Source organism: Salmo salar, chromosome 19 (assembly GCF_965601325.2).
Source record: "Salmo salar chromosome 19, fSalSal1, whole genome shotgun sequence".
NCBI classification, from domain to species: domain Eukaryota; kingdom Metazoa; phylum Chordata; class Actinopteri; order Salmoniformes; family Salmonidae; genus Salmo; species Salmo salar.
Window position 1 is genome coordinate 46,310,840 of NC_138309.1, and position 23,447 is coordinate 46,334,286.

At 43.5% G+C, this 23,447-nt stretch overlaps 1 protein-coding gene across 1 annotated transcript; it reads left to right on the forward strand.

Moving 5' to 3' along the window:
* Positions 1 to 7,304: 7,304 nt before the first annotated feature.
* LOC106578855 (dual specificity mitogen-activated protein kinase kinase 4) lies at positions 7,305 to 22,044 on the forward strand. Its single transcript, XM_014158081.3, has 12 exons — positions 7,305 to 7,593; positions 8,236 to 8,271; positions 13,728 to 13,839; positions 14,323 to 14,497; positions 16,415 to 16,534; positions 20,131 to 20,250; positions 20,361 to 20,412; positions 20,517 to 20,644; positions 20,754 to 20,831; positions 21,023 to 21,171; positions 21,346 to 21,391; positions 21,522 to 22,044. Exons 1-12 carry the CDS (start codon positions 7,470 to 7,472, stop codon positions 21,633 to 21,635), a joined length of 1,254 nt encoding a protein of 417 aa, XP_014013556.2. The 5' UTR covers positions 7,305 to 7,469; the 3' UTR covers positions 21,636 to 22,044.
* The last annotated feature ends 1,403 nt before the right edge of the window (positions 22,045 to 23,447 follow it).

Here is a 23,447-nt window from a genome sequence, read left to right on the forward strand (position 1 = left end):
CTGTTCCGGTAAGATGAGGGCAGCAGAAGGTAGTTCCCTAAATAGCAGGTAATTCAAGAAAGAAAACTTCAGTGAACTATTTACAGATAATATACACTGTATATACAAAACTACATCAGTAGCAGACCAGCCTATAATATATATCATATATACACCAGGAGGCACAACTGCAATGCATTTTGACTAGTTCTTAAGCTGAATACCACCTGCAACTATTCTATACTGCACAATTCCCTGTAACTTGACTATGGAGAACCTATAGCTCTGGATAAGAGGTGTCCCACATAATTTGAAGTATTTGACACCTGTTTAATTATGTTATTATGAAATTATTATGTTTTAGCACCTACAGGGCTGGAGCAGAGGTATGTGTTCAATGGAGGATTCAGTCAAGATCAGCCGCACTGGCTGGAAGGAGTTCTGTTGTTGGTGCACGACAAACTGGAGATGGTCACCATTATCAATGAATCAAGTAATGAGGCCTACATCAATGTTATAACAGTCATCAAGAAATTGGATATCACTAATGTGACTCAATAGACTCATTGACAAAATCATTGACTAAATCTAACTAATTGAAAAAGAATCTCCCTATCCACCCCAGCTCTACAGATCCCATCTCCCTAGTCTGAAAATACGATGGGCTACTCTCCACCCTCCAGGCCCGTAAGAGTGTGGTCTGCTTCATGGCAGGACAAGACTATGATGGTGAGTACCACAGAGATGACTCCGGAGTGCACTAACTCACACTGGGGGGGTGATAGAGAGACACAAACCCCCACACCGGACAGTGGTACAGTCTCTGTGTATGAGGACAGGATGTTTCTAAAGGGATATGGAAGAATGTCTCACAGAATACTGAACTTTCCATGATTATACATGCGGTAAAGAGGTCAATCGAACTCAAAACAATGAAATTGCCATGGAAACACGAGTCTCCTCATTTGACCGCCAGCAAAACTAGCCTACATTTAGACAATTTCTTTGTATTTCACACTATGTTGAGGTAAAAATCAGAGTATAATGCTTGTGTGGATGTCAATCCCAACACATGTCATTGTTACCAATCAACTGCATTACATTTCAAAATGACTGACTACCACCACTGATTTCTGTATGCTAGCTATCTCAAAGGAAAGCTCTGACCTACTACAGTAGCTATGTTGGTCTATTGTACTTCAAACAATGTGTATTCAGGTTGCTTAGGAAGCAAACCTTCTCAGACCGCCTAATTCATACTCTATATTTAACTAGACAAGTCAGTTAAGAACAAATTCTCATTTTACAATGACGGCCTACCGTTCTGCCAAACCCTCCCCTAACCCAGACAACGCTGGGCCAATTGTGCGCCGCCCTATGGGACTCCCGATCACAACTGTTGTGATACAGCCAGGGATCGAACCAGGGTGTGTAGTGACGCCTCTAGCACTGAGATGCAGTGCCTTAGACAGCTGTGCCACTCGGGAGCCCAAGAGGAGGTTACGTGACCTCTTAGAGGAGGTGCTCCCACAATAGTGTGATTTGTACCGCATACAAGGTCATGTATTTTATTCTTCCCAGCCACACTTAGACATTACCCCATTCCATTACCTTTCCAAGCTTTTGTTTTTATTATATGAAAGCAAGCTTTGCTTTTATACTTACGACCCCATCAGGTTTGACTGAGTGAGCTGTTTTGTCTTGTAGTAATGTGGTGCCTGCCTATATTTCCGTAACCCTTTATTTTAACAATACATTCAATGAAAAATAAATATATTTTATAAGATATTTTTTGGGGGTATGTAGGTACCCAACATAACAACAGGTGGTGGTGGGTTCGACACAGTCACTCATATAAAGATCTATAGAGCCTGTCTGCATTCCTGATTTCTGGAACCTTTCGCTTACCTGTGTAATATTGACAAACTCAGAACCACTTGTTTTTCAAACATGATCCTGTTTATCAATTGCTGTGCTGAACAATTGACAGTTCATTAACTCTGTCAAATGAATATATAGCTTAAAGTTGTGTGTATTTGTATTTATTTTTGCAATAAAGATGGTGACGCTACAATAGTACACATTCACAATAGGCCCACTGTATATCTAAAGATACATACAGCCTAATTATATATACATATTATTTTAATAGCAGGGCAATGAAGTCATTATCCTTCTGAAGAGTATGAATTAGGCTGTTTGAGAAAGCTTGAATTCTAACCAGCCTGCATACACATTGTTGCAATACAATAGACCAACATAGCTACTGTAGTAGGTCAACACGGTATTCGGAGTGGACTTCTAGTTCGACTCAGTTGGTGTGCACACCATCCACCGCTTCTGAGTATATTACTCGTTAATGTTCAGTCCCTGGACAATAAAGTAGACGAGCTCAGGGCGAGGATCTCCTTCCAGAGAGACGTCAGGGACAGTAACATACTGTTTCACAGAATCATGGCTCTTTCCAGATATACTGTCCCCGTCCATACAGCCAGCTGGGTTCTAAGAACATCTCGCAGACAGGAAGAAAGAACTCTGGGAAGAAAAAAGGCGGGTGTATGTTTGATGATTAACTACTCATGGTGTGATAATGTACAGTGTTACGTACGCCTCTAGGAAGAGGGAACGCAACACCCTGCTACAACTCAACTCCCCGTGGAGTGAAAGAGGTATGGGATTGTAGGTGCGAGTAAGGATGACAAAAGGCAAAGAATTTACCATTTTCTGGGAATTTATTCCGTCACTGTAAATTTGGGGAAAAGGGGCTGAATGGAACCAAAGCAAAGAAAGTAAATGTCAAAGCCCCCTCTCCTACCTTACCTGCCTACCCACTACTTACCACCACCTGGTGTGCTAACCAAAATACAGGGGGTGGTCCGCCCAGGTCTTACCTAACGTGCATAGACAGTGAATACTACGGGTTATGTATACCCGTGGGCCTCTTGCCTAAGCACTCCCTAGGTGCCTTCCCCTTCCTTCCGTGAACAAAAACAGAATAATTACTAATCACAAACACAGTCCTTTTGGCATAGACAACTTTGCAGGACCGGCTACAAAATACTGTACACAAACTATTTCAGCAACAACCAACACAAGATATCAAAGAAGCTCTCTCTGAGCAACACCCAATACAGGATATAATAATAATAAGCTCTTTCTAAGAAACAACCAACACAGGACCCTTATCACCCTCAGCTCTCTTAACAACAACCAACACAGGACACACTAATCAGCTCTCACTCAGCAACAACCAACATAGAACATACCAATCAGCTCTAGTCTCTCAGCAACAACCAACACAGGACATACTAATAATCTCTCTCTAACAAAGGAACACTGGCTTTTTCTAGCTGGAGAAGGAGTCTGAAATGGGATACAGCTGTATCCTCTGACGAGAGGGCGGGGTCAGCTCCAATTAGCAACGGGGCCGACCAATCAGCTGCTTGGGGGAATTTCAGGAATCCAGCCTGAAACATACACATACAAACAAAACCACAACACAGAAACTGGGGAACGTAACATATAGGAACTCAAGTCCTTTTGTTCACCCAACCCAGAATACCCCACAATCAAATGCCGACCGTATTATCTCACAAGAATTATCTTCGGTTCTAGTCTCAGCCATGTATATTCCCGCTCAAGCTGATACCACGACAGCCCCAAGGAACTACACTGGACTTTGCGTAACCTGGAAACCACATATCCTGAGGCCGCATTTATTGTAGCTACATATTTTAACAAAGCAAATTTGAGGAAAACGCTACCGAAGTTCTATCACATTGCCTGTAGCACTCGCGCATCAAAAACTCAACCATTGTTACTCCCCCTTCCAGGATGGCCACAAGGCCACCCTCCCTTAGGCAAATCAGATCACGACTCCATCCTGTTTCGCCCTTCCTATAGGCAGAAACTCAAACAGGAAGTACCCGTGCTAAAGTCTATTCAATGCTGGTCTGACCAATCGGAATCCATGCTTCAAGATTGTTTTCATCACACGGACTGGAATATGTTCCGGGTTGCCTCTGAGAATAACATTGAGGTAAACATGGACACGATGACTGAGTTCATCAGGAAGTGTATAGGGGATGTTGTTCCCAGTGTGACTATTAAAACCTACCCAAACCAAAAAATGTCGACAAATGGCAGCATTCTCGCAAAACTGAAAGCACGAACCACTGCATTTAACCACGACAAGGTGACAAACAGTGTAGTTATTCCCTCCGTAAGGCAATCAAACAGGCAAAACATCAGTACAGAGACAGAGTCGTAATTCAACGGCTCAGACACGAGACATTCGTGGCAGGGTTTACAGACAATCACAGATTACAAAAGAAAAACCAGCCCCGTCGTGGACACCAACGTATTGCTCCCAGACAAGCTAAACACCTTCTTCGCTTAACACAGTGCCACCGACGTGGCCCGCTCCCAAGGACTGTGGCATCGTGTTCTCCGTGGCCGACGTGACCTTTAAGCATGTTAACCCTCGCAAGGCTGCCGGCCCAGACGACATCCCTAGCCGGGTCCTCAGAGAATGCGCAGAACAGCTGGCTGGAGTGTTTACAGACATATTCACTCTCTCTCTATCCCAATCTGATGTCCCCACTTGATTCAAGATGTCCACCACTGTTCCTGTACCCAAGAAAGCAAAGCTAACTGAACTAAATTAATATCGCCCCATAGGACTCACTTCTGTCATCATGAAGTGCTTTGAGAGGCTATTTAAGGGTAATTATCAACTACACCTTACCTGACACACTAGACCCACTCCAATTTGCATACCGCCCCAACAGATCCACAGATGATGCAATCTCTATTGCACACCACACTGCCCTTTCACACCTGGACAAAAGGAACACCTACGTGAGAATGTTATTCATTGACTACAGCTCAGTGTTCAACACCATAGTGCCCTCGAAGCTCATCACTAAGCTAAGGACCCCGGGACTTAACACCTCCCTCTGCATCTGGATCCTGGACTTCCTGACGGGCCGCCCCCAGGTGGTAAGGGTAGGCAACAACACATCTGCCACTCTGATCCTCAACACGAGGGCCCCTCAGGGGTGCATGCTCAGTCCACTCCTGTACTCCCTGTTCACTCATGACTGCATGACCAGGCACGACTCCAACACCATCATTAAGTTTGCTGATGACACAACAGTGGTAGGCCTGATCACCGACAACAGTGAGACAGCCTATAGGGAGGAGGTCAGAGACCTGACCATGTGGTGCAAGAACAACAACCTCTCCCTCAATGTGATCAAGACAAAGGAGATGATTGTGGACTACAGAAAAAGGAGAATTGAGCATGCCCCATTCCCATCGACGGGTCTGTAGTGGAGCAGAATGAGAGCTTCAAGTTCCTTGGCATCCACATCACCAACAAACTAACATAGTCCAAGCACACCAAGACAGTCATGAAGAGGGCATGACAAGACTTGGCATGGGTCCTCAGATCCTCAAAATGTTCTACAGCTGCAACATCGAGAGCATCCTGACCGGTTGCATCACTGCCTGGTACGGCAATTGCTTGGCCTCCGACCGCAACGCACTTCAGAGGGTAGTGCGTACAGCCCAGTACATCACTGGGGCAAAGCTGCCTGCCATCCAGGACCTCTACACCAGGCGGTGTCAGACGAAGGCCCTGAAAATTGTCAAAGACCCCAGCCACCCCAGTCATAGACTGTTCTCTCTACTACCGCATGGCAAGCGGTACCGGAATGCCAAGTCTAGGACAAAAAGGCTTCTCAACAGTTTTTACCCCCAAGCCATAAGACTCCTGAACAGGCAACCAAATGGTTACCCGGACTATTTGCATTGTGTGCCCTCCCCCTGCCCCCCCCCCCCCCCCCCCCCCCCCCCCCCCCCCACTACTCTCTGTTTATCTTATATGCATAGTCATTCACTTTAACTATACATTCATGTACATACTACCTCAAATGGACCGACCAACCAGTGCTCCCGCACATTGTCTAACCGGGCTATCTGCATTGTGTCCCACCACCCGCCAACCCCTCTTTTTACGCTACTGCTACTCTCTGTTCATCATATATGCCTAGTCACTTTAACCATATCTACATGTACATACTACCTCAATCAGCCTGACTAACCGGTGTCTGTATATAGCCTTGCTACTCTTATTTTCAAATGTCTTTTTACTGTTGTTTTATTTCTTTACTTACCTACACACACATACCTTTTTTTTCACACTATTGGTTAGAGCCTGTAAGTAAGTATTTCACTGTAAGGTCTACACCTGTTGTATTCGGCGCACGTGACAAATAAACTTTGATTTGATTTGAGTTGGTAAACCAGGCGAGGCAATCATTTGAGAAAGCAAGGCTGTTGATTCTGCCAATAAGAATGTGGTGATTGACAGAGTCGAAAGCCTTGTCCAGGTCGATGAATACGGCTGCACAGTAATGTCTCTTATCGATGGCGGTTATGATGTCGTTTAGGACCTTGAGCGTGGCTGAGGTGCACCCATGACCATCTATGAAACCAGATTGCATAGCGGAGAAGGTACGGTGGGATTCGAAATGGTCGGTAATCTGTTTGTTAACTTGGCTTTCGAAGACCATAGAAAGGCAGGGTAGGATAGATATAGGTTTATTATTTCGCCTCTATGGTCTATTTATTGCCTTACCTCCCTACTCTGTTACATTTGCACACACTGTACATGTGTTATTGACTGTACGTTTGTTTATGTGTAACTCTGTGTTGTTGTTTTTGTCGCATTGCTTTGCTTTATCTTGGCCAGGTCGCAGTTGTAAATGAGAATTTGTTCTCAACTGGCCTACCTGGTCAAATAAAGGTGAAATATAAAATAATAATAATAATAAAAATAAAATAAAAATATGTTGTGAAACTGTTAGATATCACTTGTTAGATATTACTGCACTGTGGGAGCTAGAAGCACAAGCATTTCACTACACCTGCATTAACATCAGCTAAACATGTGTATGTGACCAATACATTTGATTTGATTTTGCAACAACAACAACAAATAGTTAGACAGGCCCTAGGTGCTACAAATGGGCCAGCCCATCTGACATTTGCCCCGAAATGCCAGATGGCCAGTTCGCCTCTGCTCACGCATTAGCCTACTTACAACCCCTCTACTGCTGGGCCAACCTTACAATGTCTCCATTACCCCCATTCAATAAAGTATTTATGTACATAGCCTTCCCTCTAGCCATATCAACTAGAATCCTCAAAAATGGTTGCTCCAGTAGCCTCCACAGTATGTGCAATGCCCAAAGTTGAAGCTTGGCGTCCCATACCAGCCCAATGGAAACCCCTTTCCTTTCTGGCGTAACCTGTTACGCACAGACTTCCGTGACTGGGCCCGGGACGTCCATAGCCCATCCATAGACGTGGCCGTCTATGCTGTGCTGCGCTCGCTGGCGCAGTGTCCCGTGTGGAGAGAGAGAGAGGGCGAAGTTTGCTCTGCCTGCATTGCAGCCTCAGCGCTGCTGGAATCGAACACAACAATGGCGACTCCCAGTTCCAACAGCAATTCAACAACCTCCAGCGGAAACAGCAACATTGCAGGATCCACCTCGCACCACCATCACCCGCAAACACAACACATGACCACCGTCAGCAGCATGCAAGGTTAGACCAAATGCCCTAAATGTCTATTTTCAAGTTGATCAGAGCTATTAAACGTTAGCTGTTGAAAAACATGACTTGGCTAGCCTAACTACCATTGCCCCGAGGCTAAGCTACATAGCAGAGATGCAGTGTAGCTAACTATATATTCTGCTAAATGTAGCACGCCGGCCATTTGTTGCAACATTGTGATTTTCTGCGAAGTGTACTGTAACAATGTTACAACCGCTGATATGTAAACGCACCAACTGAAAATTGTTGCATTGTAGTTATGACTGTTCCACTGCAATTGAGTTTATATCAACCGATGTTAGCTGCTACATGCTCAACGAAACCCAAGGCCTAGTACCAGATAGATGTTTCCCCTTTCACAAAACCTACGTATTTATTACTGTATTGTTACTACATTAATTACACTATATGTAGATAATAACCTTTAAATTACTTTGTTTTCAAATATATATTTTACCTTTTTAAACAATGAGACATAATTGGCATTGAAATGTTAACTGTCAGTGGTATATTTTGAGTGACATCGTATTATTTCGCAATCTGTGATCAGTGTTGGTGCTATCTACTATGTACTTCGTGTATGTCTGTCGGAAAATGTCCAGTTTCAACTCTTTTATTTTTTTAACATTTCAGAAAGTAACACGTGCTGGAGGTGTCAAAACGAAACAGGTACTTTTTATTTTTATTTCTAAGATTTCAGTAGAATATTACTAGGTTGATGTGATATTCTGTTGATCATAGTGGAATATGATTCACCATTGTTTCCCTCCCCATTTCTCTTTTGTGTTTGATTTCCTCATTCTGTATTACATTGAGTGTTTCCATGAATTGGTACGGGTTCCATGTTAGAAATTTGCCACCATTCCATAGCTACTGAATATAAATTAATGTATATGAGACAGCCAAATATGTGTAGGGTAGCATAAATAACATAGCCAGCTCTCACTTGCCCTTGAAAGCTAGGGTTGCACAGTCATAGTACATTGATGACTTCCATCCAGGTTATATAATGACCAGACAACAGCAAGATCTCTCTCTCTCTCCCTACTTTAGGGTTTCAGATAGGGTGGGTATAATTTGTGGAACGTTCCAACAGGAATCTGTTCCAAAAACTTCGTAAAGTACAAGGTTGCCAATAAACAACGCATACAAAGTTGCCTGATCAATTCACCGAGCTAACTAGCTGCCGTATAGGCATCAACTCACCACGTAGCTTATTCTTAATGTTTGTCCATAGGCTACCAGAGTGAGGACAGACATTTTTCGGAATAAACGTGGTGAGTTAAAAACTTTATGAATTAGCACACTCCCTACCCGGTATTTTATTCTGCCGCTATACAACCTTGTTATTTACTAAGTTTTTGGAACAGATTCCTGTTGGAACGTTTCACAAATGATACTCACTAACACACTCTCGTAAGCACACCAACCCTCTCTCTCTGTGGGTGCATCTCAATATTCTAAAGTGGCTTCCTCTCCCTGTCTCCTTTCATCCATTTGCAATGACTGGACAGGTAAAAGCAAATACTTGGTTGGTATCGACCGTATCTCTTTTACCTAGTATGTGTTGTCAGAGCCGCAAAGGAGAGGAGACAAGGAGTGGAAGCCACTCTAGACTATTGAGATCCAGTCTGTGTGATTCTCTGCTAGTGGGCTGTCGGTCCACTATTCTGTGTTGACTAATCTAATCCACGGTGGAGCATTGGTTTGGGTGAGGACCCATTTGCACCTGGGCATAATGGTTAAATGGACCACTAGTAGGGCTACTGCAAAAGAACTCCAGGCAATTCCATGCTTTTCTTATCTCTTATTCTGAGCATCTGAGATTTACTATGCAATCTGACACATGTCAAATCAGTGTCCTTGATCTTCTGATTTTGTGTGAGGATAATGTTCTATACGCTGATCTTTACAGGAAACCTACTGATCGTAACAGTTTGTTGAGGGCTGATAGTTGTCACCCGCATCCCTTGAAAAACAGTTTGCCCTACTGCCAATTCTGTCGAATCAAAAGAATTAGCAAAAAACAATCTGATTTCGACAGAAATATGGCTGAGATGCAAAAAAAATTCAAATAGAGGGTGTACAAAAATGGTCAGATTAATACCGCCATTGAGAAAATCCAAAATAAATCAAGACATGATCTCTTTCAAGGACAGTATCGCAAAAATAAGCATTCTTGTGTTCTTACTACCCGCTATGCAAAGTGCTCTGAACAAATTAAAGGAATCGTTCAAACATTGGCACATTCTAAGATCCCATGACAGTATCGCTAGTGTGTTTTTGGAACCCTCCCTTGGTCGTATTCTCACGGGGCAGAAATCTCAGAGTTACTTATCTTAGAACTTGTCCTTCTGGTAAAATAATTTGTGGGTAAAACAAAGAGCAAATAAAATGTATGAATCTCGGAGCACCATTAGGTGCAAAAACTTGACGTACTCAGCTGCGGCCCACTTTTTGGAAGTGAACCACTCGATTTCGTCCCTACGTTATATCGGCATCAAACACATCACCCTCCCTAGGAGAGGGGGTGACCTCAACAGTTTATTGTTAAAACGAGAGGCTGCCTGGTTCTTTCATTTAAACGTAGACTTTGATCTGAAGCCGTTCTTGTGATTTTGCTATTCATTGTAAATGTTTGTAGGCCTATGTAGCTAAATTGTATCTATGATCGTATGCTATCCATTCATGCGTTTTATATATTCTATATCGGTAAATTAACCAATGATATCAAGCCTCACCCGGCCATGATTACAGACACCTGTGTGTGTCCTTTGACGCTATATAAACTAGTGACTCGCAGTGTTTGTCATTATACCCTGATGAAGACAGCTTGTCTGTCCAAATGTTGGTTATTAAATGATTGTATCTGAGCTCCTAGAGTGTGTTGCTCTCTCCTTTATTTTTTCATGAGGACCTATATGCACCTGGGAATATGGTTAAAGGGACCACTAGTACTGCACCTCTGATTTGGCCCTGTAGGCCACTGTTCTCTGTCCAAGAAGACCTCGACACTTTCCCATCTCATCCTCAACATTATCATCTAGTGGAGTACTTAACAGTTATTCTGTTACATATAAGCCTGATACAAGACCATGATAGTCAAATTGAGCACTTCTTAAAGAGTCAACAGATATCTACTATGCTAGTGCGGAATAGTTGATATTGTGGGGCAGCAGGTAGCCTAGTGGTTAGAGTAACCGAAAGGTTGCAAGATCGAATCCCCGAGCTGACAAGGTAAAAATCAGTCGTTCTGCCCCTGAACAAGGTAGTTAACCCACTGTTCCTAGGCCGTCATTGTAAAATAAGAATTTGTTCATAACTGACTTGCCTAGTTAAATAAAGGTAACATTTTAAAAATATCTTGCCGTCTCGTTTGGAAGTCAATGTTTGAGGGTGTTGGTAGGTGTCCTCTTTGACAAGTCTATTACTGTAGCTACTGCACAATGAAAACATCAACTATGGGATGCATACAGGTTTACAATGCAATCAAATCATGTTGGGTTAATGTTATACTTGTTATCAGTATCGACATGCTGGCGTTGTCTGCATTTCCTGGTAATTGGGAACCTCTGTATTTATGGGCACTTTGCTTATGTTTATAATGCAGAAATGTTTGTGTTCTGACTATACCCGGCAAACTCCAAGCCTGAAAAGTATGGGGAGACGGTCTCTCTCTGAGCATTGGGTAATGATGACACATTGATATACAGTGACTTCGGAAAGTATTCAGATCCCTTCCCTTTTTCACATTTTGTTACGTTACAGCCTTATTCTAAAATTGATTCAATTAAAATGTTCAATTTACACACAATACCCCATAATGGCAAAGTGAAAACAGTTTATACGTTTTTGCAAAAAAGTACCCTATTTACATAAGTATTCAGAACCTTTGCTATGAGACTCGAAATTGAGCTCAGGTGCATCCTGTTTACATTGATCATCCTTGAGATGTTTCTACAACTTGGAGTCCACCTGTGGTAAATTCAATTGATTGGACATGATTTGGAAAGGCACACACCTGTCTATATAAGGTCCCACAGTGGACAGTGCATGTCAGAGCAAAAACCAAGCCATGAGGTCGAAGGAAATGTCCGTAGAGCTCCGAGACAGGATTGTGTCGAGGCACAGATCTGAGGAAGGGAACCAAAAAATGTCTGCAGCATTGAAGGTCCCCAAGAACACAGTAGCCTCCATCATTCTTAAATGGAAGAAGTTTGGAACCACCAAGATTCTTCCTTGAGCTGGCCGCCCGGGGGAAGGACAAGAGTCTCTTGTCTGATGAAACCAAAATTGAACTCCTTTGGCCTGAATGCCAAGCGCCACATCTGGAGGAAACCTGGCACTATCCCTACGGTGAAGCATGGTGGTGGCAGCATTATGCTGTGGGGATGTTTTTCAGTGGCAGGGACTGGGAGACTAATCAGGATCGAGGGAAAGATGAACGGAGAAAGTACAGAGAGATCCTTGATGAAAACCTGCTCCAGAGCGCTCAGGACCTCAGACTGGGGCAAAGGTTCACCTTCCAACAGGACAATGACCCTAAGCACACCGCCAAGATAACACTGGAGTGGCTTCGAGACAAGTCTCTGAATGTCCTTGAGTGGCTCAGCCAGAGCCCAGACTTGAACCCGATCTTACACCTCTGTAGAGACCTAAAAATAGCTGTGCAGCTACGTTCCCCATCCAACCTGACAGAGCTTGAGAGGATCTGCAGAGACGAATGGGAGAAACCCCCCAAATACAGATGTGCCAAGCTTGTAGTGTCATACCCAAGAAGACTCGGCTGTAATCGCTGCCAAAGGTGCTTCAACAAAGTACAGAGTAAAGGGTCTAAATACTTATGTAAATGTGATTTTTTTTAATATAAACTTTTTAATACATTTGCAAAAATGTCTAAACTGTTTTTGCTTTGTCATTATGGTATTGTTTGTCGATTGATGAGGAAAATATATATTTTTTATCCATTTTAGAATAAGGCTGTAAACTAACAAAATGTGGAAAAAGTCAATGGGTCTGAATACTTTCCGAATGGTCTGTAGCTGTAATAATTATTTCCAGTCTCCTGAAACATCACTGGTACTTTAATGTACTGTAATTCAACTTAAATTACACTGAAAATCAACTCTCAGAGACTTCAGGTTACATGACTTAGTGGAGTTTGTGGCTTACTAGTTTTTATTGAAATGCTTCTCAATAGCTAGGTTTCCATCCAGTTAGTGAGAGATTTTCATGTGAAAATTCTAAATTCCGCATTAAGAAAATGTGAATTTTGCCACTAGTGGTATTTCCACCATACTTGTTGCAGATAAAATTCAGTGCGTGATGACAGTGCCAAATGGCAGATGACAAATGTCATATTTCACTTAAGTTTTCATGTACTGAATAAATGTTTCCAACACTTTTTCAATTCTACCAATATTTTTGTCACAAACTGTTGCGTTAAATAGCGTTAAATAGCAAATGGTCTTGGCACGTGTGTGTAGGCTAGTCTACATACTGAGATTATTATGGATAAGACTGTCAAAAGGAACTCAAGCGTCGATAATAACATCACCAGAATCAAACCCTCGATATTTATTGGAGCATCAAGATCACCGTGCACTTTCATCTGTAGCCTAATAAACTGCATTGTTTCCTGAGTCGTAGTGGGAGGACCACATCAAATCATCGCGTGATTCCAAGTTGACTTTGATATGATGGTCTTTACATCAATGTTTGTGCATTAAGGCATTTCCACCACCATTTCTTGCATAACAAATTTTACCGACACAAAATTATCCCAACGTGTCAAACTAACAAATTATCTGTTGGCATTTATAAAATTATACCAAAACTTCCTGTTTCCATCCCATCTCTCATGATTTAAAAAAATACTTTTGAGTTTACTCGAGTGAAAACTGTTGATGGAAACATGGTTATTGGTCTCACTTTATGAAACAGTCCTGAAAACGGTTTCATATTGTGAAATATACTTATTCCATGGTCATACATCCTATTCGGTTCCATCCCCATAGAATCATAACTATATGTCCCATTCACCAATGTAGCGTTACCTGGTCTCCCTTGTTCCCTAACCAGCATATGTTGTTTACAAACTGTTTTCTCCTGTGTCTCTCTGTCAGGTAAACGTAAAGCCCTGAAGCTGAACTTCGCCAACCCTTCAGTGAAGCCAGCTACCAGGTTGCCCCTCAACCCCTCACCTTCAACTGCCCCCTCCTTCCAGAACCCACACATGTAAGTGCTGTGGAGAGCGGATCAGAAATGCACACTTAGAGACCTGATAATCCTTAGCTTTCTAACAGGTTATGTATTTCTGTTTGGTTTTATTGTTGTAGAGAAACATCTTCACACGGCCTTAAGGGTACTGTCTGTGTGAAGGAATAGTGTTTAAGACTCTGAGAATACAGTAAAATGGCTGTGCAGGATTAGTCAGCATCTTCGGTCTCTTCTTCAGTGTGGTCTGCTCTGCTATTGAGGAAGAAACCAAGACGTTATGATTGTAAAGGAACGAGGTGGGTTAGAAATCACTTCCTTGTGTATGTATGATGCTCCCTTCTGCCCCCAAAACACTCTCTTCGTCATTCTCTCTCTGTTTCCTCTTTTTCCTCTCTATTCCTCTTTTCCAACTCCCCCCTCTCTCACCCTGTCTTCATCCTTCCCCACATCTCTTTACCTCACTTTCTCCTCCATCCACTTCCTCCTCACCCTCCCCTACAGAGAGCGTATGAGGACACACAGTATCGAGTCGTCGGGGAAGCTGAAGATTTCTACGGAGAATGCCTGTGACTTCACGGCCGAGGACCTGAGGGACCTGGGGGAGATTGGCCGTGGGGCCTATGGCTCCGTCAACCAGATGCAGCACAAACCCAGCGGACAGATCATGGCTGTCAAGGTGACCACACTAGCTGCTCTCATCCTCACTGACTGAGACGTTCCAAGTTGAATACTAATGTTGATATACTGTAGTCCACGCACCTCGTAAATCAGATTGATCTGGGTTAACCTCTTGGGGCTAGGTGGGACGCTAGCGTGCCACCTGTGGTGCACTCCATCAACAGCAGGTGCATTTCAAGAGCGGCAAATTTGAATCCAAATAAATGTCAAAATTCAAATTTTTCAAAAATACAACTATGTTACACCATTTGAAAGATAAACATCTCCTTAATCTAACCACGTTTTACGATTTCAAAAAGGTTTTACGGCGAAAGCATAAATTTAGAGTATGTTAGGACAGTACATTTACAAGAGTTGTGTGTAATGTTTTGTCAAGTCAAAGACAGGGTCACCAAAACCATAAAACCAGCTAAAATGATACACTAACCTTTTACAATCTCCATCAGATGACACTCCTAGGACATTATGTTAGACAATGCATGCATTTTTAGTTCTATCAAGTTCATATTTATATACAAAAACAGCGTTTTACTATGGCATTGATGTTGAGGAAATCGTTTCCCTCCAATAACCGGCAGTCAAGTCAGCGTCACAAATTAAATAATTAAAATTAGAAAACATTGGTAAAATATTATATTGTCATTTAAAGAATTATAGATTTACATCTTTTGAACGCAATCAACTTGCCAGATTTAAAAATAACCTTACTGGGAAATCACACTTTGCAATAATCTGAGCACTGTGCCCAGAAAAATACGCGTTGCGATACAGACTAGACGTCATGTTGGGGAGATCTAAAATCGAAAATACTATGTAAATAATCCATTACCTTTGATTCTCTTCATCAGATGTCACTTCCAGGTATCACAGGTCCATAACGAATGTAGTTTTGTTCAAAAAAGCTCATCATTTATGTCCAAAAATCTCCGTCTCGTTAGCACATGATGTAAGCCAGCCGGACTTCTCGTCATGAACGAGGGGAAAAAATATATTTCCGTTCGTTCAAACATGTCAAACGTTGTATAGCATAAATCATTAGGGCCTTTTTTAACCAGAACATGAATAATATTCAAGGTGGACGAATGCATAGCCTTTTATAACGTATTGGAACGAGGGTACCCAACATGAAGTAGCGCGCCAGGTGTCTAATGGGACATCACCGTTCCATGGCTCTTGTTCGGTCAGATCTCCCTCCAGAAGACTCAAAACACTTTGTAAAGGCTGGTGACATCTAGTGGAAGCAATAGGAAGTGCCAAAATATTCCTAAACCCCTGTGTTTTTCAATGGGATAGGTTTAAAATCAATACAACACATCAGGTATCCACTTCCTGTCAGAAAATGTCTCAGGGTTTTGCCTGCCAAATGAGTTCTGTTATACTCACAGACACCATTCAAACAGTTTTGGAAACTTTAGAGTGTTTTCTATCCATATATAATAAGTATATGCATATTCTAGTTACTGGGTAGGATTAGTAACCAGATTAAATCGGGTACATTTTTTTTATCCAGACGTGCAAATGCTGCCCCCTAGACCCAACAGGTTAAGAGGGCGGGTGTTGAGGAGCGCGGTTTGGCGGGTCATTTTTTGAGGACGCATGACTCGACTTTCGCCTCTCCCAATCCCGTTGGGGAGTTGCAGTGATGAGGCAAGATTGTAGTGGATCACAATTGGATATCACGACAATGGGGAGAAAAATGAGCGCATCTCAAGGATGGTGCATAACAAGTATGAGACCTGGTAAAATATTGTCTTGGTTCTTGGTGGATGGTAGACCTAGTCATACAACAGTGTTTTTAATGGTCTTTATCAGGTGACGACTAGGGTGCGCTATAAACTGATCTCTGAGCTGTTAATAGTTTCCTCTATTTCTGCTGAACACCTGTTGTTGTTGTCGTCTCCGTCCCCCCCCTCAGAGGATCCGCTCCACGGTGGATGAGAAGGAGCAGAAGCAGCTGCTGATGGATCTAGACGTGGTGATGAGGAGTAGTGACTGTCTCTACATCGTTCAGTTCTACGGAGCTCTCTTCAGAGAGGTGAGACTGTCAAATCACATTTTATTTGTCACATGCTTCGTAAACAACAGGTGTGGACTAACAGTAATGCTTACTGACGGGCCCTTTCACAACAACGCAGAGAGAACAAAAGAGGAATAATAAGACAAGGAATAAATACACAATGAGTAACAATAACTTGGCTATATACATGGGTTATCAGTACCGAGTCGATGGACAGGGGTACGAGGTAATTGAGGTAGATAAGTACATATAGGTAGGGATAAAGTGACTAGGCAGGATAGATAAAACATCAGCAGCAGCGTATGTGATGAGTCTAAAGAGTTAGTGCAAAGGGGGTTCAATGCAGATAGTCCGGGTAGCTATTTGAAGCTGTTGCTGGTCCTATTGGTTCCAGACTTGGTGCATCGGTACCGCTTGCTGTGCGGTAGCAGAGAGAACAGTCTATGACTTGGGTGGCTGGAGTCTTTGACAATTTTTAGGGCCTTCCTCTGACAAGTCTGGTATAGAGCTCCTTGATGGCGGGGAGCTCGTACGCACTACCCTCTGTAGCACCTTGTGGTCGGATACCGAACAGTTGTCATACCAAGTGGTGATGCAGACAGTCAAGATGCTCTCAATGGTGCAGCTGTAGTACTTTTTGAGGATCTGAAGGCCCATGCCAAATCTTTTTTTTGCTTCCTGAGGCATTGTTGTGTCTTCTTCACGACTGTGTTGGTGTGTGTGGACCATGTTAATTCCTTAGTGATGTGGAGACCGATTAACTTGAAGCTCTCGACCTGCTCCACTACAGCCCCATCAATGTGAATGGGGGCGTGCTCTGCCCTCAGTTTCCTTTAGTCCACGTTCAGCTCCTTTGTCTTGCTGACGTTGAGGGAAAGGTTCTTGTTCTGGCACCACACTGCCAGGTCTCTGACCTCCTCCCTGTAGGTAGTCTCATCGTCGTCGATGATCAGGCCTACCGCTGTCGTGTCGTCAGCACACTTAATGATGGTGTTGGAGTCGTGCCTGGCCATGGAGTCATGTGTGAACAGGGAGTTCAGGAGGGGACTGAGCACGCACCCCTGAGGGGCCCCTGTGTTGATGATCAGCGTGGCAGATGTGTTGTTACCTACCCTTACCACCTAGGGGCAGCCCGTCAGGAAGTCCAGGATCCAGTTGCAGAGGGAGGTGTTAAGTCCCAAGCTTGGAGGGCACTATCGTGTTGAACGCTGAGCTTGAGTCAATGAACAACATTCTCAGGTGTTCCTCTTATCCAGGTGGGAGAGGGCAGTGTGGAGTGTAAGCGAGACTGTGTCATCGGTTAATATAATATCTACAGTACATGTTTCAATACCTACATGACTGTATATTATATATTAGGAGTAGTGACGGTTTCTATAGTGAACAAAAATATTAACGCAACATGTAAAGCCTTGGTCACATGATTCATGCGCTGAAATAAAAGTTCACAGAAATGTTCCATATGCACAAAATCTTATTTCTCTCAGATTTTGTGCATAAATTTGTTTGCATCCTTGTTAGTGAGCCTTTGTCAAGATAATCCATCCTCCTGACAGGTGTGGCATGTAAAGAACCTGGTTAAACTGCATGATCATTACACAGGTGCACCTTGTGCTGGGGACAATAAAAGGCCACTCTAAAATGTGCAGTTTTGTCACACAGTGCCACAGATGTCTCAGGTTTTGAGGGAGCGTGCAATTGGCATGCTGACTCCAGGAATGATCACCAGAGCTTTTGGCAGAGAATTGAATGTTTCTTACCATAAGCCGCATCAAGTCGTTTATCAAGAATTTGGTAGTACGTCCAACCGGCGTCACAACCGCAGACTGAGACCAGCCGCCAGGTGAAACTGAGGAGTATTTCTGTCTATGATAAAGCTCTTTTGTGGGGAAAAACTCATTTCGATTGGCTGGGCCTGGCTTCCCAGTGGATGGGCCTATGCCCACCCATGGCTCCGCCCCTGCCGGCTCCGCCCCTGCCGGCTCCGCCCCTGCCGGCTCCGCCCCTGCCGGCTCCACCCCTGCCGGCTCCACCCCTGCCGGCTCCACCCCTGCCGGCTCCGCCCCTGCCGGCTCCGCCCCTGCCCAGTCATGTGAAGTCCATAGATTAGGGCCTACTGATTTTATTTGCGGGCGGCAGGTAGCTTAGTGGTTAGAGCGTTGGACTAGTAACCGAAGCTTGCAAGATCGAATCCCCGAGGTGACAAGGTAAAAATCTGTCGTTCTGTCCCTGAACAAGGCAGTTAACCCACTGTTCACAGGTCGTCATTTAAAATAAGAATTTGTTCTTAACGTACTTGCCTAGTTAAATAAAGGTAAAAAAAATATTTCAATTGACTGATTTCCTTTATATGAACTGTAACTCAGTAAAATCGTTAATTGTTGCTTGTTGCGGTTATACACTAATTGACCAAAAGTATGTGGACACCTGCTGGTCTAACATCTCATTCCTAAATCATGGGCATTAATATGGAGTTGGTCCCCCCCCTTTGCTGCTATAACAGCCTCCACTCAGCCACAAGAGCATTAGTGAGATCAGGGCTCTGTTTAGGCCAGTCAAATTCTTCCACACCAATCAACAAACCATTTCTGTATGGACCTCTTTTTGTGCATGGGCACATTGTCATGCTGAAACAGAAAAGGGCCTTCCTCAAACTGTTGCCACAAAGTTGGAAGCACAGAAACGCATAGAATGTCATTGTATACTGTAGCGTTAAGATTTCCCTTCACTGGAACTAAGGGGCCTAGCCCGAACCATAAACAGCCCCAGACCATTATTCCTCCTCCACCAGATTTTACAGTTGGCACTATGCATTCGACAGGTAAGGTTCTCCTGGCATCTGCCAAACCAGATTCGTCCGTTGGGCTGCCAAATGGTGAAGCTTGATTCATCACGCTTGGCATTGTGCATTGTGATCTTAAACTTGTGTGCGGCTGCTCGGCCATGGAAACCCATTTCATGAAGCTCCCGACAAACAGTTATTGTGTTGACGTTGCTTCCAGAGGCAGTTTGGAACTCGGTACTGAGTGTTGCAACCGGGGACATACAACTTTTACACACCATGCGCTTCAGCACTTGGTGGTCCTGTTCTGTGAGCTTGTGTGGCCTACCACTTTGCGGCTGAGCCATTGTTGCTCCTAGATGTTTCCACTTTACAATAACAGTACTTACAGTTGACCGGGGCAGATCTAGTAGGGCAGAAATTTGACAAACTGACTTGTTGGAAAAGTGGCACCCTATGACGGTGCCACGTTGAAAGTCACTGAGCTCTTCAGTAAGGCCATTCAACTGCCAATGTTTGTCTATGGAGTTTGCATGGCTGTTATGCTTGATTTTATACATCTGTCAGCAACGGGTGTGGCTGAAATGGCCTAATCCACACATTTTAAGGGATGTCCACATACTTTTGTGTATACAGTGCATGTTAGTTCTGTATATATTGTCCAGTTATACAGAGTTCTCGTCAGAAAGGTGAGAATAACTAATTAGACAGGTTCCATTCTGGGGCAGTAGTAATTTTCAAATATTTGGTCTGGACTGGGTGGTGGCTGGACATATTGTTTTGTTACAATGTGGCACACTTGTGATCAATAATGACATTTCTTTCTCTTTAGGGCGACTGTTGGATATGTATGGAACTAATGTCTACCTCATTCGACAAATTCTACAAATATGTATATTGTTCGTTAGATGACGTCATTCCAGAGGAAATATTAGGCAAAATTACATTAGCAGTGAGTGGTTATTTTATTTTCTGTGAATATAATCTGTTTATAACATATTTATATGAATGCAGTTGTTGGTCACAGATTGTAATGAAATGTGTTTGTTTGTTTCTTTATAGACCGTTAAAGCGCTGAACCACTTAAAAGAAAACTTGAAAATAATTCACAGAGGTAAGTTGTCAGATACATCTTTTAGAGTTTGGCCATATTTATGCAAATTCCAGCTATGTGTGGTGCATGAAGTCTAAAACGTGAGTATGTTTGTGTTCTCCCAGACATCAAACCTTCCAACATTCTCATGGACCGTAACGGCAACATCAAACTGTGTGACTTTGGCATCAGTGGTCAGCTGGTGGACTCTATAGCCAAGACCAGAGACGCAGGCTGCAGACCCTACATGGCAGTAAGTCATGTACATTTTTGGCGAAATTCTCACTAAAATGTCAAACTAGGATTCAGTTCCTGAATTGTCCGGTATATCGTGGTTAAGTTGTTCTTTTCCTGTTGCCCAGCCGGAGAGGATAGACCCCAGTGCTTCCAGACAAGGCTACGACGTCCGATCTGACGTGTGGAGTTTGGGGATCACCCTGGTAGTTATTTAATTCAGTTAATTCATATATTGATTTGATGGCCTCCAATGGGGAAAAACAGGTTTACTATGTTATAACCTAGCTGCACTGTTATTGATAACAATTTGTACACTAAGAAATACACAATCTAACTATTTCTAAACCCTTGTTGGTGGTAGTCGATGAGTAATTACATTTCTGTGTGTCTTCAGTATGAGTTGGCCACCGGCAGATTCCCGTACCCCAAGTGGAATAGCGTGTTTGATCAGCTGACCCAGGTGGTGAAGGGCGAGCCACCGCAGCTCTGCAACTCTGAGGACAGACAGTTCTCCCCCAAGTTCATCAACTTTGTCAATTTATGGTGAGCATCACCTCTGGTGAAAGCAGTCTACCACTCCCTCCAGTGGACATGCTATTAGACTCTCACCCTAGAGGATTCACCATTGGTTTTTGCTGCCCTCTCCTAGTAGAATGGTGAAATGGCATCATTGCTCTTTCTGTTGTCTTGCCAATTGCTTCTTCTCTTGTTCTACAGCCTCACAAAGGATGAGTCAAAACGGCCCAAGTACAAGGAGCTCTTGGTAAGTTTGTGTCTTTCTATGTTGGGACTTGATGTTGTTTGTGGATTTCACTGTGTATTGACTGCTATGCGGGCAACAGTAAAGCTTGACCTAGTTTCTATGTGGCTGAGGTAATGTTCGTCTCCTACAGAAACACCCGTTCATCTTGATGTACGAGGAGAGGTTTGTGGACGTGGCCAGCTACGTGTGTCGCATCCTGGACCAGATCCCTGCCTCCCCCATCTCCCCTATGTATGTGGACTGACGGGGGGGGGGGGGGGGGGGGGGACACTTTGCACGGCGACACACGCAACGGGGGGGGGGGAGGAATCGGTACAACGCATGACATCCCGTGCCCTCAGTTACTATAGTATCAAGGTGTTTGTTTCCATGTTCCAAAGAACATGTGAACAATTCCATATTCCAAACCAATCGCCCTGTGCAATACGATTATACACACATACTTGTCACCACCCTGTTCAATGTCCATAAAAACATCTAGATTATCCTCCCGTCTTCAGACAGCTAAACTAGAAGACATTCAATTGGCTCAACGTATATACACAACGTTCATCTTTTTTATGTGCTAGGGGAAAAAAACGGTTTAGAGTCCATATACGGTGTATACTTGAAAATCGATGTTACCAAATAAACATGTTGGAAAGTGCCGCTCATGATGTTATGAAAAGAGTCATCTATTTGGATTGTACATTGTGGACTGTGTTGTATGTATGCGTTTGTGTGCTCACCTCTACGTCGTCAGAATTTTTTAAACAGATGTAATGCAGACAGACTTGTCTGAGCGAGACACTCGAATCTCTCAGTATGCTGTGGGCACCTTAACTCATTGTAAATGAAGGGGTCTGATTATGCAAAGTTATTGTTCCCTGAAACAGATCGATGGTGTAAACGTGGCTTTATTTTCTTAATATGCAATTTTACAGTATGACTCCAAATGTTGTTCTCTGCTAACTGTACAGTATGATTGTAAATCTATATGTATGTGTACATCTCAAAACAGTCTGCTATTATTTACCGGATCTGTTCAGCAGTTAGGACTTGTTACCACGGACGCACTCGGCAATGTCTCCTCAAGCAGTTAAGACACAGTTCTCCACCTGCCACACGTTGAAAAGTGGATGAAGTTATAGCCAAGCTATTAAACCTATCACTTTGCAAGACGTCACAAGTTGAACATGTCAGATATACATTTCATTGCTTGACCAGGCCAGTGCTGCATCTGTCTGTGTAAAAGGAGTGTCCGACCCCCACAACAGTCATGTTATGCTACAGCACTGTTCAGCTGCCCAGCCTTCCTGATCACACACAGAATCATAGATAAAATCGGCATGTGGCTCGGACCGCTCGCCATGATACGAGGCTCGCACTGATGGAAGGTTTCCCTCATCAACCCTTAGGCAACATGTAGGGCGCATCTCAGTAGTGTCCAGTGAAATCCTCTTGTCCCCTTTTCCACTGATGTGAAAGACCTAGAACGGTGAACATTGAAGAGATGTTACTGATAGGCTTTCACCTATCCTGTGTAGTCTGATCAGTGCAGATTGTTGTGTATTTGGGTCTCGAGTGGCCTAAGGGACTGCATTGCGGTGCTAGAGGCGTCACTACAGACCCTGGTTCGTTCCCAGGCTGTGACACAACCGGCCGTGATCGGAAGTCCCATAGGGCGGCGCACAATTGGCCCAACGTCACGCCGGGGTAGGCCGTCATTGTAAATAAGAACTTGTTCTGAACTGATTTGCCTAGTTAATTAACGGCTAAATAAAATAAAAAGATGAGGTGAGGAAGTCACGCTCAGAAATCCACGGCGTCACTCTTGTCAGGACACCCACGTTCAGTGTATAATAATGTAGCGAAGCAAAAGGAACACACCCCGTCATGGAACTCCTTAGCTAGTGAACCAAACTGTTGTGGTGTTGAGGGGGCATGGCACGGCAGGGGTTCAGCATCGCTATGTTGGAACCTGGGTTGTTTCACTAAGCACAGTCAATGCGTTTGCCAGATAACTTCAATAAACTTTCAGATGTAAGTTCCGTATGTGATATTAAGAACTACAAAA